This window comes from Pempheris klunzingeri, chromosome 14 (assembly GCF_042242105.1).
Source record: "Pempheris klunzingeri isolate RE-2024b chromosome 14, fPemKlu1.hap1, whole genome shotgun sequence".
In the NCBI taxonomy this organism is placed as follows: domain Eukaryota; kingdom Metazoa; phylum Chordata; class Actinopteri; order Acropomatiformes; family Pempheridae; genus Pempheris; species Pempheris klunzingeri.
Window position 1 is genome coordinate 14653759 of NC_092025.1, and position 15381 is coordinate 14669139.

The window sequence follows — 15381 nt, forward strand, 5'->3', positions numbered from 1 at the left end:
TGTTTTTATTGTTGTCATAATGTGTCTAATGTATAATCCTTTACAGAACACAAAACGTTTTGCTTTTCACATTTTGCTACAAGTTCAGCAAATTTTCTCCTGTTTCCTTTATCACTATTTACATTTTGAGAAGTTTTCAGAGAGGCTTATTTAAATAAACTGGTCAGTGATCGTCTGCTATGGACAGCGAGGAAAATACACGTGTGTATGTGTGCATCTTTTGTGGTGGTATGTTATTACTACATTGTTTAGGGAGTTTGTTGATGCAATTCGCCAAAAATTGCATCCCCACGCAGTTTTTCTCTGGTATTTTTGTTTTTTATTTTTGCTATTTTTTGGATACTTTTCCATTTCTTGTAGTATTTTTAAAAATACAGTGTTGACTTCTTTCACCCAACTTGCACATGTCCCTCTAACGTACAGCCCACTTACTCCACTTTTGCACTCTTCTCATTCTTTACAAATAACTGTAAAGGTGTTAATTTATTTAAATATTTTTGCCATAGCATTAAAGGTACATAATGTCAAAACTGGAATGTGGATTTGCAGAATCAACCACAAAACAGTTATTCTAGTTAAGCAGGTAATTTGTTCAAATTTGTTGGACCGTGAATTTGCATTTACATTGTCCACATTCACATTCTTACATAAACTGTACCTTTAAAAGGGCTGTTAGAGTATTTAGGAGAGGGGCTCCTTGTAAATGCAAGGGAGAAGTTTTTCTACAATTATAGTGATTCTGAAATTCAGACCAGTTCTTCAGAAAGTGTGTTTTAATGCACATCAGGCAGTGCCATTGGTGTACTGGGAAAGCTTATTCTCCAAGTCACAGATTCTCTTCTCCTGAGACAAAACTGTGGCCTTCAGATTCTGAATCTCCTCCAACAGCCTCTCAAGTAACTGAGGCTGGGAAGGAGAAGAGGGGTGGAGAGGAGAGTGGAGGGAAAAGGGAAACAGAATAAGAAAGGAAAAAAGACAGTGACAGGGAGGGGGAAATTAAGGATAAAGAAAAATAGAAAGAGGAAAAATAGGTCAAGGACAGCGAGCAACTAGGAAAAATGAACCAAAACAAAGAAGGGAGCTTTGGAAACAAAAGTAGTGGGCAGGTACAAATAGAAGAGAGATAAACAGGGACATGTTAAACAGAGCGGCAGACGGTCTTTGGAGTAACGGTACATTCAGATTACGAGCTGCAAAGCTAAAGAAAGAGCAGTCATACTGCATTGAAACTGTGCTATATACTGTATCTAATGCAGTATAGCAAACAGTGGTTCACATAAAGGATTTACATCATGTGAGCATGTAGAGGTGACGTAATGCTTGACAACCTACCGGCAGACTGTTGGTTTCCAGAGTGGACATGCTGCGTCGGGTGGTGGGTCTGGAGTCCAGCACGTTCTTCTTTGCCACTTTGATTTCTCGGCTCTTGGGCGGAACGTAGCCATCCCTCATGGAAATCAGAATTGGATCTTCGTCACGCCCCTCCAGCCACTCCTCGGCCTCCATGGCAGGCTCAGGCCCTGCTGTGTCCGGGTACAGGTCATCCTGGAAGAGGTCCGACTGTGCAAGAGAGTTGGAGAGGTGTCATTTCTCTTTTGGAAGGTATTGTACAATGGGTGCTTTTGCAGGATTAATCAAAATTCTTTCTGTCTTTTTAAGAGGAAGAGTGGAAGAGATGATGGAAGCAGCAGAGAGGGACAGAGCGCCAAATGAAAAATAAATTATACCTAAAGAACAGATTATTACTTGGCAACAGGAATCATTTAAATATCCATTGGTGGAAGAAGTCAGATCCTTTACCTAAAAGGTTCCCCCTTCTGGCATAGACAGGAAATTATACAAACACTGTAGGCGCATTCTTACGATGATTTGATCTTATTTATTTATTTACTTATTACAGTGGCGGGCCGTTCATTTTACACCTGGGCCTTCAGTGGCGTCCTACCTGAGTCCAAGAAGTCCGCCTTGAAAATGGATATCTAAGTAGATCTACGACCAAATTAGCATCTTCTCCTCCGTCAGCCATTGTGGGTTAAAAAACTGCTATTAATACTTACGATTATGATAAAGTTTTAGCTCGTGCAGGTCGCTTGTACAGATAAGAATCACTAGCTTTGGCTGAGCTCTCTGACCAGCCAATCAGAGGATGTGAAAATACTAACGTCATCGTACGCCTGCTAGAAGGCCCTGTGTAATCTGAAATCTGAAATCTGATTGGTGAAAGCTTCATTGCGATGTATTTTAAGCTACGGGCGCCTGCACTTTTGATTCTGAAGGCCTCAGGGCAGATTTCTTTGACCCTGGCAACACATGATGACTGAAATATGATTGGATAAAAGCTCTAATATAGACATACACTGCTGGAAACACCCCAGCCCAGAGACGCGCTATGAAATGGTCGTTGATACACCTCCACATCATCAGTGTGATATTTTTTTGTATTTTATCTGTGTTTTATATGTTTTTGTTTGTTTAAAATAAACAAACTGAGCATAAATTGCAAAAATGATACAAATTAAAGCTTTTGAAACTTCAAAAATAATTGGGTTTTTTTTTTGTAATTTGTCAGAAGGTTCAATAAACACTCCAGTTTCAAAAAATTTGAATTTTCTGGCAATGATTTCATGGTTGAGGCATTAGCTCATTTGAATTGCTTTCAATACTTTTTGGTTAAATCTATATCAATGCATCATAATTTATAAACTTGTAAATTTGTTTTGTGTGAAAAATATGAATCTGAAAAGTAACTAGTAACTTTATCTTAAATTACAGTGAAAGGAACAATATTTTCTCTGTGAAATGAGGTGGAATTTAAATAAAATAGAAAAACTCTTCTCACTATTTACCCTCCACCCCTGTGAAAGTGAAAAGCTTGTAGAGTCAGTCAGGCTTACTTTTCTGGGCACTGTCATCGTGATGGGCTCACACTTCTTGTCAAGGAGCTTGAATAACCTTAGATGACAAGTGAGGGAGAGAAGGCATCCATCAGCTGTGCTTTTACATATTCATGTATCGGCTCATACGCATAAAGATGTTCTCATGCGTCCTGAGATCATGTTGTTATTTCATGTTGTCAGTTAAGGCTTTGGTGCAGCAATCAAACTGGATTTTAGCTTTACAGCCGCCCTCACACAACATCGACAGCCTTTACATCCCATCAAACACATACAATCTCATTTCACGACATACTGCGGAAGAGCTGTAATCTTTTCAGTCATTCATTGCATGATCAGTATCTCACCTAGCGATCTCACATCTGGTGACGTCCACACCTCTTTTAGGCATGAAGCCCATCCCTCTCTGGGGCTCCTTACTGCTGAAGGTGCTGAGGTAATGGACGTATGGTGGCTCCTCTGTGATCTCGAAGTAACGGATACTGCTGTCCCCCTAAACACACACACAGAAAAACTCACTTGTAATAATTAAAAACTTGTAATATGTTAAAAATAAATGTAACCCTGTAATTACTGATGCTGGAAAAACAGATACAAATACACAGTATTTTTACACCTTAGGGACAACATGATTTCATTCAGTAAATCAAAATGTCTCTGTACCTTTCCACAGAGGTAGACCATGTTTGTGTCCGCATCGTAATATGGTAACATCACTCCATTACTTGTGTCCAACTCCAACAATGCAATAGGCTCCTCAAAGTTTGTCTGTGGGGAGTAAAAACGATGAAGAAAGCCCACAATTTGTCTTGCATGTAAATTTTGCACCCTCTGGTAGAGCTTGTGAAATCTGAATTGGTCCTTACCGGGTCCCAGAGTCCGAGCTCTCTCTGGCTCATCCTGGTGAATCCTGTGGTGAAGATGTTTCCTTCTCTGGTGAAGATGGCTCTCATGGGCCGGATCCCCTCATGTGGAGCCATACGTTCCTGTGGGTCAACAGAGGGACGGAGATTACTGCAAGAGCTAGTTCCTTCTTCATCTTGGTGTCTCGCCGTCTCCTGAAATCCTGTGTTCCCACTGTTGCCAGCTGTACCAGCACTGTGGGACTCCTGTGATATTACTGATTTGTTTGAGTTTGTGCTTTAGGTCAGTGTTTCCCAATGCTGGTCCTGGAGGATCCATCTCCTGCATGTTTCAGATGTTTCTCTGCTCCAATACACCTGATTCAAATGATCAGCTCATCATCAAGCCCTGCATAAGCTTGATAACGTCCCATTTATGTTAATCAGGTGTGTACGGAAACATCCTGGGCCCCCAGGACCAAGTGTGAGAAACACTGCTTTAGATCCACAAACCTGTATTAAAGGAATAGTTTGGGACATTTTGGGAATTGTGCTTATTTGCTTACTGGCTGAGAGTGAGATAAGAGGATCAACACCAGCCAGCAGCTGGTTAGCTTAGCGTAGCTCAGCTTAGCTTAGCATAAAGACTGGAAACAAGGGGAAACAGTTAGGGTCCTTTCTGGTTTCAGAAGAAATACATTCTTGCAATAATTTCTTTTGACCATGTAATATATTGCAACATAGTAAGATATTGTTAAGGTATGGAACCCCATGGGGGGAGGGAAAAAAAACTAAAAAAAACTTTTGTTTTGTCATGTAAGACGCGTTTGCATCCCCTCACAAAGGTGTATGTATTACAGTAGGCTGTGCACAAAAATACAGGACAATTTCAATATGGAAGTACATTGACCTGAGGGATAAGTTTTGTGAGAGAATGCAAAAGTCTTTATCTTTTTATTTTACAACCACTGAGATGCATTTTTTTTCTTAGAATGAATAATGTTGTGAGGCGTATATTCATTAGTATTTTCTACTCACTCACCGCAACCACCTCCCTCTTGCGGGGGTCGCAGACACGCAGACGTCTGTCCTTACAGGTGGTGCAAAACAAGCTGCCGTTTCGGTTCCAGCTGATGCTGTAGATGAGGTCTGGGTGGTCGTCCATGGAGATGAGGGGCTCCCCTGTCCCCACGTTCCAGATAATAACCAGGTTATCACTGCCTGTGGGCAGAGCAAAAAATGGACATCTGAATGTTGTGTAAGCAAAGGAAAGGGGGTCGTAACTCATAGCTTTTCTTTTACATACAATCATCACTGTTGGATAACGTCAACAGATTATAAGCCTGTCATGGAGTGTGTGTGTGTGTGTGTGTGTGTGTGTGTGTGTGTGTGTGTGTGTGTGTGTGTGTGTGTGTGTGTGTGTGTGTGTGTGTGTGTGTGTGTGTGTGTCCTACCCGCAGTGAGTAGTATGTTGCGTGCGGTAGGGTGCCAGGTGACGATGCCGACACGTTTGGAGTGTCCCTCCAGGACCACAATGGGCTCGGTGAGGGGGCGGGTCAGTGAATGATCTGGGATCTGCCAAACCTGGAGAGGAGAGATGAAGGAAAATCAGAGCAGCTCATGTTGTCTGTCCAGTAATCAGTGTATTGACAACTACAGTAAAGCAGCTGCCTACTTCAAATATAACCTATTTAACCCATTTTATCTTCCTGGTGCGAAGTAGGACAGCAACTTTGTTTTTGTTTTTTTACACCTCTAAAAGATTTATTGAGGTGCTTGTGACAAATCAAATTACAAGTTGTTTTAATTTGATGTGAGTCCAAATCCAAAGTCCAAATCTACCAGCCACCCAAAGGATACATAAATGTACATTTTCTATTTTTTTTTAATTGTTTTTCATTTAATCTATTTGTTTAACTGCCCAATAACAGGTTGTTTCAAAGCCTTTTTCCCCACTTCAAGAGGTAAATTCTGGTCTAAAAAGTCCCTTTATTTCACTTTTTTTTGTCTGAAAAGGTCTAATTTAAAGATACTGGGTATTTGAAATACCAGAATCACCCTTTAAAACCACGCTACTGTATGTGTAGTTTCTGTGTAATTGCAGAATGCAAACTGCTCCTCTGGTTTTTTTTCCGAGGAACAATCTTCAGTGTCCTCAGTACTAGCTAAAACCCTGTTCACAAGACTCACATGTCACAGTAATTTTATATAAAAGCTATATTTTAAATACTGCACACTGACACGTCCTGACATGAGCAGGTGACCTGAACAGCTGTTACTTTATGCAGTATGTTGTTTTAATGAATTCCTCGTAGAGTACACGGAAAGGAGCCATAATTTTCTCTAATATTGTAAAGTCAGCATGAGGGTATTGAGAAAGCATCGTTTTTGTGTCAATTAAAGATGCAGCTGAGTCCAGAGTGAATGTCTGTCCAATATCCAACCAGCTTGTTGAAATGTGGCCTTTTCAGTTACGCCACACCTGCTGGTGATTAGTTTATCCACATATGCCCAAACACACACACACACACACACACACACACACACACACACAGCTCTGCCCCCGTTGCTCCACACAAACGCACATAAACACACTCTAATGAGCCTTTTCAGATGACACAATGATCCGTCTCTGTGAGCTGAAGAGAATTACATCACAGTTATGGCCTTTCTGCTCCACAGACTGGACAGCTGCAACTGTCTGTCTGTCTGTGTGCTGCACATAAACAAAGCATACACACACACACACACACACACACACACAAAAAGGCAAACACAGAGCACTCGAACAGCATCCCAGCAGCTGTTGCCATAGGAGAAGCAGTGGTTCAATCATTCAATCGCACAAAGATTCCTGCGATGTTGTCGTGAACAAGTGTGGGCAAATCTGTCCTCAGTGACAACTGTGCTGCACAGACACATGCTGAGTCAACAGGCATGTTGTCATAATGCAAATCAAAAAAAAGTGGTATGACTGACACATGTTGACATACTGCACATTTGTGTACACACACACACAATCACACATTCACACACAGCACACACACACATGCGAAGCAATGTAACGTGACTTAAGGAGCAAATCATCTTGATGTAACAGATTTTTTTTTAAGTGTATTAAGCTGAAAATACAATGAGAAGCTAAAACATTTTCATAAAATGTCACATATTATGTTGTATTTTCCACCAGGCGCGGCTTTATTCCCAGTTGTGTCACCATCACAAAAGAAGAAAAGATAGATTAGAGCTGAAACAATGTCGTGGTTGATCAGTCGCTTAATCTACCTACAGAAAAATGAATCAGAAGTTGATGATACAACTTTGATACCCACATAACTTGTCATTCAGCTCAACACATTATAGTATCAGTTATTTCTATGCAGTCCAGGCCTCACAGTGACCCCTGCTGACTAAACTCATGAGCTTCAGGGCCACAGATAATCCGCTGTGTATTAAAAACTAGAGCTAGAGCTCCTTTTGTCTTCTGTAACAAACCCAATAGCAACAATAGATAGAACTACAAAGGTGTGTTTATAATCCTTCTATGTATTCTGCAACGTGTGCACGTATTGAGATCTTAAATATTCACTTTGCATCATATTTAAATTCTGTCCAAGTTAATGCCACGAGGATGTCACTGTGACATGGTTTTAACAGTTCAGAACATAACCACCACAGGCTGATGGTGATTATTTAAGCTGTTCTCTAAATCCTGTGTGTAAATATCCTGCATGCACAGCCTCCAGTTCTGTCTGAGATGTTTTCTGGTCAGAAGAAAGAATGCAGAATGCATATGAAACAAGCAAAGTATCACTGAACAGAGAACAGAACGCCTGGGGAAGATGTCATACTGTAATTAACATCCCATTGTGCCAAAAATACCCCCAAACACCGACAAATTATTACTGCTTTTATCCTCTACCTGACTTTTATAGGCATGCACGCACAAACAGGTTGGATTAGCAGCCGTGTTACAATGACGAGGTCGGCTGCAGACAGATAACAGATTCTGAACTGTCAAGGACGAAACATGACAGGCAGCCTGATGAGGAGATACAGATGAGGCGGAACAGGTGGGCGGACAGGCAGACAGGTAGACGCACCGATGCCTTGACTGATTCACTTCACTCATTTAATGGGCAGGCGGACGTGACGAACTCAGGCTGTGACGACCTCTATGACTGTTGTCTGAGTCACCTAACAGCAAACTCCTCCACATGATTCAGCAACGTCTCTCTCCCACACAAACACACACACACACAGTGTCATTACCATTGCAGTGCAGTCCTCTGAGCAGCTGGCCAGGATGTTGTCGTCATGAGGGCACCAGTCGATATCAAGGACGGGTCCAGAATGGCCGATCACCAGCGGGTGGTTCTTATCCACGCGGCCTGTCTGTAACACACAGCAGCAGTGACAAATAAGACCGAGTTAGGGCTGCACATGTGCACCAACTTACCATTAACATTCATCCATTTGTCATAAAGAGAAAAACAGCAGTTCGTATTGATCAAGGATGCGAGATGTCAACAAATGTACTAAAATCCAGACTACAAGTGGAATGCTGTTAGGACATCTGAGGTTATATGTGACAGTTGTTTCAACAGCATGTCATTGACTTTACTTCAGTGTGAAATAAGAAATAAAAATAATTCAGTGGTCCATTCAAACCCACAGTCTCACCCTGATGTCCACTTAGCCGCTGCTCCTCGGCTTTTGATTGCATCACACATGTTGGATGGAGTTTGCTAAGTTGTCATGGAATCGTAGATGATGATGAATTTCCTTTGTTGTAAGTATTTCTTGTCCAAATGGATCTTGTGATGAGATCGTTTGCTTAACCACCATTTTCAAGATCAAGAATGAACTTTCAATCTGAATTTGATGGGAAAGTCTTAACAGCACTCTGAAAAAAATTGACATTTTTAGCCACATTACAATGCCATAAGAAGCGGGCAAACTCCATCTGCTCATGAAGATCATGAGTTTTAAAAAGTGGCCCTGTGGTGAGAGTATTGGTTCAACATCAACTCCTGAACTGTGACTGAAACAACCATAGAGTTGCAAGTAACAGAACAAGAAATGACTGTTGTGCCCCAATTAAAGGCCATTGTGTTCACTATCTTCTATTCCCAAATTCCCATTAAGTACAATGTTCACAGCAGACTATGTATGGCAGGTTTGCTATTTATGCACCATATGAGCACAGTATAAACTACAAAATTAAAAGTGTTAAAAAATTACATTTGATTTCTCTATAGGCGACAAGTTATGGCAGTAATGCAGGACCCACATTAGCAGCTATTGTAGTGTAGTGGTGCCCTGTTTTTAGGACCTTTGCAGTGAAGTCGGTCAGTATGTGATCCAGCCTTGGTGACATTTTCAGTTCGATATGGAAACAGCGACACAAATGTGAACGTTCTGTTAGGATTCAGTCCAGACGAGTGGATGAGGTCAGTTCAGACCATTGTAATAAGACAGGTCAGCCAGTGTTACTAGTCTGACTGTTATTACTGATGACCAGCATCCAGTGTTACTAGTCTGAATGCATCTCTGATGTTAACAAGAACAAATGTGGATGTAAAATCCTTCAAAGTGCACCCAAAACAAACTTGCAGCATCATGGTTGACTTCCAGGAAACAGACAAAACCAGATATTTTAATATAATGCAAACTAAAATCAGTACACAATGTCACTTCCAGTTAATTCCATGTTTCCCTGTTCCTATCGTGTGAACATGTGTATCAACTTCTGAGATATGACCCCCCCACACACACTCCCAGAGAGAGGTGTATTTATAGCTGAGCGACGAGGCGTTGAAAGGGGAGTTTTTCTTGTGGCCTGTTGGGGACCTGGAGGGGGGGAGATGGAGGGTGGAGAGCACGTTGGTGTGTATTAATAGCACGTCTGTTCACCACGTATATAATCACATCCATTTCCCTGCGTCTCCAAACAGAGTGTTAGTCTGTGTCTTCTTGCTCTTTGTCAGTAATTACCACTGATGAATGACGCTGATGAATCCTGGCAAAGACGACCTTGAAAATTCTAAATTCAAAAAAAAATTGTTAATTCCACGTCCTGTTAACCCTTTAACGTCCTCACCAAGAAAAAAGCAATGAAAAAATGTATTCTTTATATATCTTATTTCCTTGGGGCACTAATTACAAAAATCAATGTTTTTTTTAAGAACAGACCCCACATTTTTTGAAATATTGGCCTCTACCAAACGGTTGAGATGTCATAAGTAAAACATGTTTTCAATAAGATATGGTGAGTCAAAATGTGCTCTACCATATGGTTGAGCAGAAGGTTAAAGGGTTAAGACACTAAAATGTGGGCTAAAGTTGTTTAAAACATAAGCATTCTTCACAGTCTCCAGATACCAATATTTTCTAATAGTTTTCATTCTGACTGAGGCCAACAACCTCTCAGTTCTCGTAATGGTCGACTGTGATTGGCACTTGGCGTTAGCAGCTCGACTCAAATGAAGCCCGCTGAGTGGAGGCATCTCACAGGTCAACTAAATTGCTGCAGACTTGGCTGACTACAGGGGTTATCTGCAGCTTACTGGACAGACTGTAGAACAGAAGAAATTAGCACTTTTTTGAACATAATAAGCAAAAACTTCACTTCAATTGACCAACCTCAGCAGTTAAATGTGGATTTTTCTATCACTTTTTTTTTATCACATCAAAAAAAAACTGTTCTGTTTCTGTTGGATGGGATCACTGGATTAGCACACACAAGTTTAGTTTTGTCTTGCTGATGTCCATCATTTATTTTAAGGCGATGTTGTTATCATCACGAGGCCTCACACTGAAGCATCACAGCCTTAAGTGTCTGATCTGTCTTGACTTGTTGCTTTTCCTGTCCCTGTACTCCTGTTTTAGTAATCACGGAATGCTTCCCAAGGCTTCCCCAGCACATCAGCGAGAGGCAAATATCATATCATCTGTTACTAGAAGGACAAACATGCTTAAATCAAGCTAAGAGAGAAGATACATTAAAATAAGTGTTAAGCCTTCATGTGGCACTGATCGGCTTCAAAAAGCAGCTTGACGTCCATTCCTTCTTAAGTTCCTGTGAACCTAAGAAGACCCGACATTAGAGGAGGACAAATACACTTTTCTGTGTTTTTCAAATATCTGCTGTCACAGGGATTATTTAACTTTGGTACAGAGCTGCTTGCCAAAGACGTTGGGAAGCCTTTTTGTCCCCCTCCTCCACGACAACATCAGTTACTGAGACAAACCTCAGTAACTTTACTGAAAAAGTCTGACGCCGCCAGTGAGCAGAAGTATCAAACTATCTTTACTTCTCTCTCTTTTCTTCCTCTTTCCCTGTAAAGTTCTCCTTATCTTATCCTCTCATCTTGTTTCCACTCACTCTTATACAATAAAAACATCCTGCTAATAGCGTGGGACATGGGCGACCCCGGAGACTGACTCAGAGGGCTTCACTTTTCTTTCAAGATAAACAAGCATGTGTCAAAAACACAGTTTGAAAACTAATATCAGTTCGGAGCATGCACAGGCACCATTTTGAACACACACAATTCCATCCCAAACAAGGTAGGACAGCTAATAGACTGAATTTATCGATTGAGGGGATTATTTGTCTCATTCACTAGTCATCAAGACCAGTAAGGCTGTGTTGACAGAGATGACTTGGAAATTAAATGAAATTATGACTTGGTGATGGTGCAAAAGAAAAAGTTAGGTTCTAATCACAACTATTGCAGTTCCTCCTGTAGGGGACAGGAAAGTCTTTACAAATGTAACAACAATATATCCAACAGCAGTGGAGACATTTCATTCAGAACTATTAAGGATAAACGCCTTAATTAAACACTAAAAGTGTATAACCTTTTTCCAAAACACAGCTCACACACTTTCATTTAAAATCTCATCCAAACATACTCTGCAGCAGAGTTTCATAGAAGTTGTTCATATATGGATTATTTCTCCTCTTATATGAGGCACATTTCATTCTTAATGTAACTAATGTAAATCACTGAAACACAGAAAACATAGAAAAGTATAGAAAATACCGACAAAGGAAAAGTTGAACGTACATATGAAGTACAATACATGCACTACAATTTCAAGCATGTACAAACCTAAAAACATGTTAGGTGTTTCATGTTTTTGCACAGCTTTCAGATAATCACTTTTGAGATCATTTCTCCTTTGACCTTACTGACCTTAGAGAGCTGCAGGACCAGGAACGCTCCTCCTCCGCTGGATTCAACGATGACCGCCAGGAACTTTGGGTTGACGGCGCAGAAGGAGCTGTCCCACGTCACCTTGGAAACACGAATGTCATCGTATCCCTGCTCAGCTTTGACCGCCTGGCCAAAGACGTGGCGAAACTTACTCTGCCGTACGATGCTGCGACTCATGGCTGAGGGAGGAAGAGATGGAAGGAGAGGATCAGAGACATTTATGGATAAAATTTCAGCATAATCGCAAAAACAAAATATAGTAGTAAAACTAAAATCAGCAGCAGAGTCACATCAACAGTTACGAACTGTATATTCATGCCATGTCAATTCAATCAAAGTTCAATCAGATCTCATCGCTACAATGAAGAAGAAATCTAATAGAACAGAAAACAAGACAAAGAACTGACTGAAGACTACGGGAGAGTTATCACAATACTACACCGCCTGCAAACTGTACTTTTTATGCTTCGTATCTTCCTATATGTAGTCTGTTATTGTCTTTGTTATCGAGACAAGTTGTTGAATAGCGTTCACAAGCAGCTCCCTGCTGGTTTTGCTGGCACTCGTTTTTAAGGTTGAAGATGACGCACTAACTCTATGGTGCTTTCATGCATTTTATTTTGAAAGCTGACAGGGTGCTTCACCCACCTTTGGTATTTATTTCATTTGGCTTGAGAGTCGCATGAAGTAGAAGAAAAGATTCTGTCCCTGTCATGCAAGCAAACGCTGAATTTCTTCATTTGTCTTCTACTTCGCCCCAAATTGAGGCAGCTGACTGATGCAGGTCTACTGTTCATCCACTCAGTTTATCCATCATTAGTACAATTTAAAGGCCCTGAAAACCTTTTTTAATCAATCAGCTTACTAATTAATACCTAAAGAGAACTGTAATGTTGCTTATATAGTCATGAATATTTGATGTTGTAAATAAAATTGAAGCCAGCCTTTCAGAAGCTTTAAATAACCGTCTGCTTTTCTCTGAATAATGAACTCTGTAATGTGTTTTTAGGCCGTTTGTTGACGGACAACTTGCTGTTCTGCGGCTGTCCCAGGCACCAGGCCAGAGGGACAGTAATCCTTCGAAACACAGGAGATATTCTATAACAGTGCCTGCCATCAGAGTAGATATTAATAGTTGATTGTCCCACCAAACACTATGTGAGAGCCAAACATCAAAGACAAACACTAAGACACAAAAAACAGATAAAAGGCCAGGAGAGACCTTAACAGATGACAGATACAAAAGCCAATGTGAAGCACAGCAGTTACATGCAATCACACCCCCGTGATACAATCCTTGTGAGAATATGTGGTTTAAAACTTATCCAGCATGCACTCCCCTGACTGCACTGGCTTATATAAGGCCAAAGCTAAAAACCCAAATCTAGAAGTAGGCCTGCTTCAGTCCCCGAAGACGTCTGATGAATGCAGCAGAGTTCCTCCTCTTGTTTGGTGGATGATCCTAAACTCAAACTGTCTGGCTCCTCACAATGAAAAGAAAACCATAAAGAGGCCAGAGTCCAGTTCTTTCTCTGTGGAAATGTGTCACCTAATCAGGCCTGTGGCAAACTGAACACAGAGAGACCCAAATCCTGCTGTCATCACAGCTTTGAGTGATCACATCTGACTTTCACACGACAATATTTTACATTTGAGCCCCAGCCTGAGCCCAAAGACTGCGGGGCTCACGAATCAGCCACACCGATGAGAGGACAGAGGCCCTCGCTTCTTTCCTGGAAGCTCTCCGTTATCAAGAGATTTACATTCCTGCAACCACTTCAGACGGGCCATCTGTGGGGCATTTCAGCGCAAACACAATATCACACATACATGTATATATATATGTATATATCTATGTATTGATACTGCTTCAGACACCTGTCGATAGTCATAATTGTATTTTAATCCTGTTTTTTTTTTTTCATCTGGCTGTCAAGCTAAAGTGCTGATATATAAAAGAGGAGGAAGAAGAAGAAGCTCTCCTGCTGCCTGCTATTATGTCCTCTATAGCATGAATGAAAACTGCCCATATTTCAATTAAGTTATCTTCTTTTTTCAAGCATTTGACCAAAAAGAACCAAAAAAATTTGATTCTGTTTGGATGCCTTGTCATCTGATTTGAACATGGAAATGCCTTATCATAGCATGTTTTTAGGAAAGTGCTTTAAAAAACTAAAAAACATTAATGTAAAGATTAGAATGAAATAAAGATATATCTTAAAGTTAATAGAGATTGATTGTTATCTCAAGAAAGCCATGGTCCTCAAGACGATTTTCACATCACTGGCATGAGCTGAAACCAGCATTAAAAAGGGAGATTTGAGCAGATCTCTGTCAACAGTCTTTCAACAAACTTGCATGTTAGAAATAAGTGTGTGATTTATAATGAATTAAGTTAAACGTGGAAAACCTCCGACTTGCTCCTTTAATTCTGCCTCAGGTTAATGAGGTGGCCCTCCTGTGTGGCGCGGGGCACAGCTCTGGAGAGTCGAGACAGAGCGAAAGAATGACACTGCCACTTTCCTAATATAGACATGACAAACTGCACTGTCCCACCCGGGCCAGCCGCTCCTCCCACCCGGACCAGCCTGATCCTAAATAGTCCCAGAATGAAGGCGACGCGCTCAGAGGTGCTTTATCGTTAATGAACGGTGCGTAAAATTAAACTGCCAATGCACACAGCCTACACAAACACACATAAACACGGGAGCATAGGCTGTCATGGAGGTGTGAGGGAGGGAGGGGAGGGGAGGGGGGAGGTTAGTAATGTACAATGTGCTCCTTAAAGTAGCCCACAGCTGCCATGCACGACTCCAAGATCTCAGGAGGGGAAAGTGCACAGTCACAATGTACCGACTCTGTCTCTTTCTCGGGGTTTCCAAAGGTGGGGACGCACCCGGTCCCCTCCAGCAGTGCAGTAAAGACGCTGACGCACCTCTCACCCCACTGCAGCACCGACACTGACACACATATTAGGAAAGATAGGACGGGACAGCTCACCTCAGGTTTTGGGGAGACCCCTCTTCCCTGGACAACTCTCTCTGTTTCTGTAGTGTAGACCTCCTCCTCCTCCTCCTGCTGCTGCTCTTATTCCTCTAAATGATATCCCGCTTTCCTGGAGTCGGTGCGGACTTGCTGAGGAGACGCACTGGACAACTGCGTGACGCTCTTCGGCAGGGAAAGAGAGAGGGGAGAGTACCGGGGCAGAGCAGGGAGAGAGGAGGGTGTGGGTGGGTGCAGGGTGGGTGCCGTCTATTTTGGAACAGGCTCTGTCAGTGCAGGGAAACGTGACGCGCGCCGGTTACAGGCGGCCAGCGCGTCCCTGGGGGTCAGAGTCACCAGTGGTGGCCTCTGGTAGGTGACTTATAACTTTTAGGAAAGTGGCAGATTGAACAGGTACATAAACACACACACAGGTGG

At 41.7% G+C, this 15381-nt stretch overlaps 1 protein-coding gene across 1 annotated transcript; it reads right to left on the minus strand.

Annotated features, from left to right (window-relative positions):
- Positions 1–12: 12 nt before the first annotated feature.
- Positions 13–15140, minus strand: coro6 (coronin 6). Its single transcript, XM_070843901.1, has 11 exons — positions 14962–15140; positions 11941–12140; positions 8009–8131; positions 5191–5320; positions 4779–4957; positions 3761–3880; positions 3558–3662; positions 3242–3387; positions 2895–2952; positions 1333–1560; positions 13–906 (listed from the first exon to the last, which is right to left on the minus strand). Exons 2-11 carry the CDS (start codon positions 12136–12138, stop codon positions 784–786), a joined length of 1410 nt encoding a protein of 469 aa, XP_070700002.1. The 5' UTR covers positions 12139–12140; positions 14962–15140; the 3' UTR covers positions 13–783.
- Between the last annotated feature and the right edge of the window lie 241 nt (positions 15141–15381).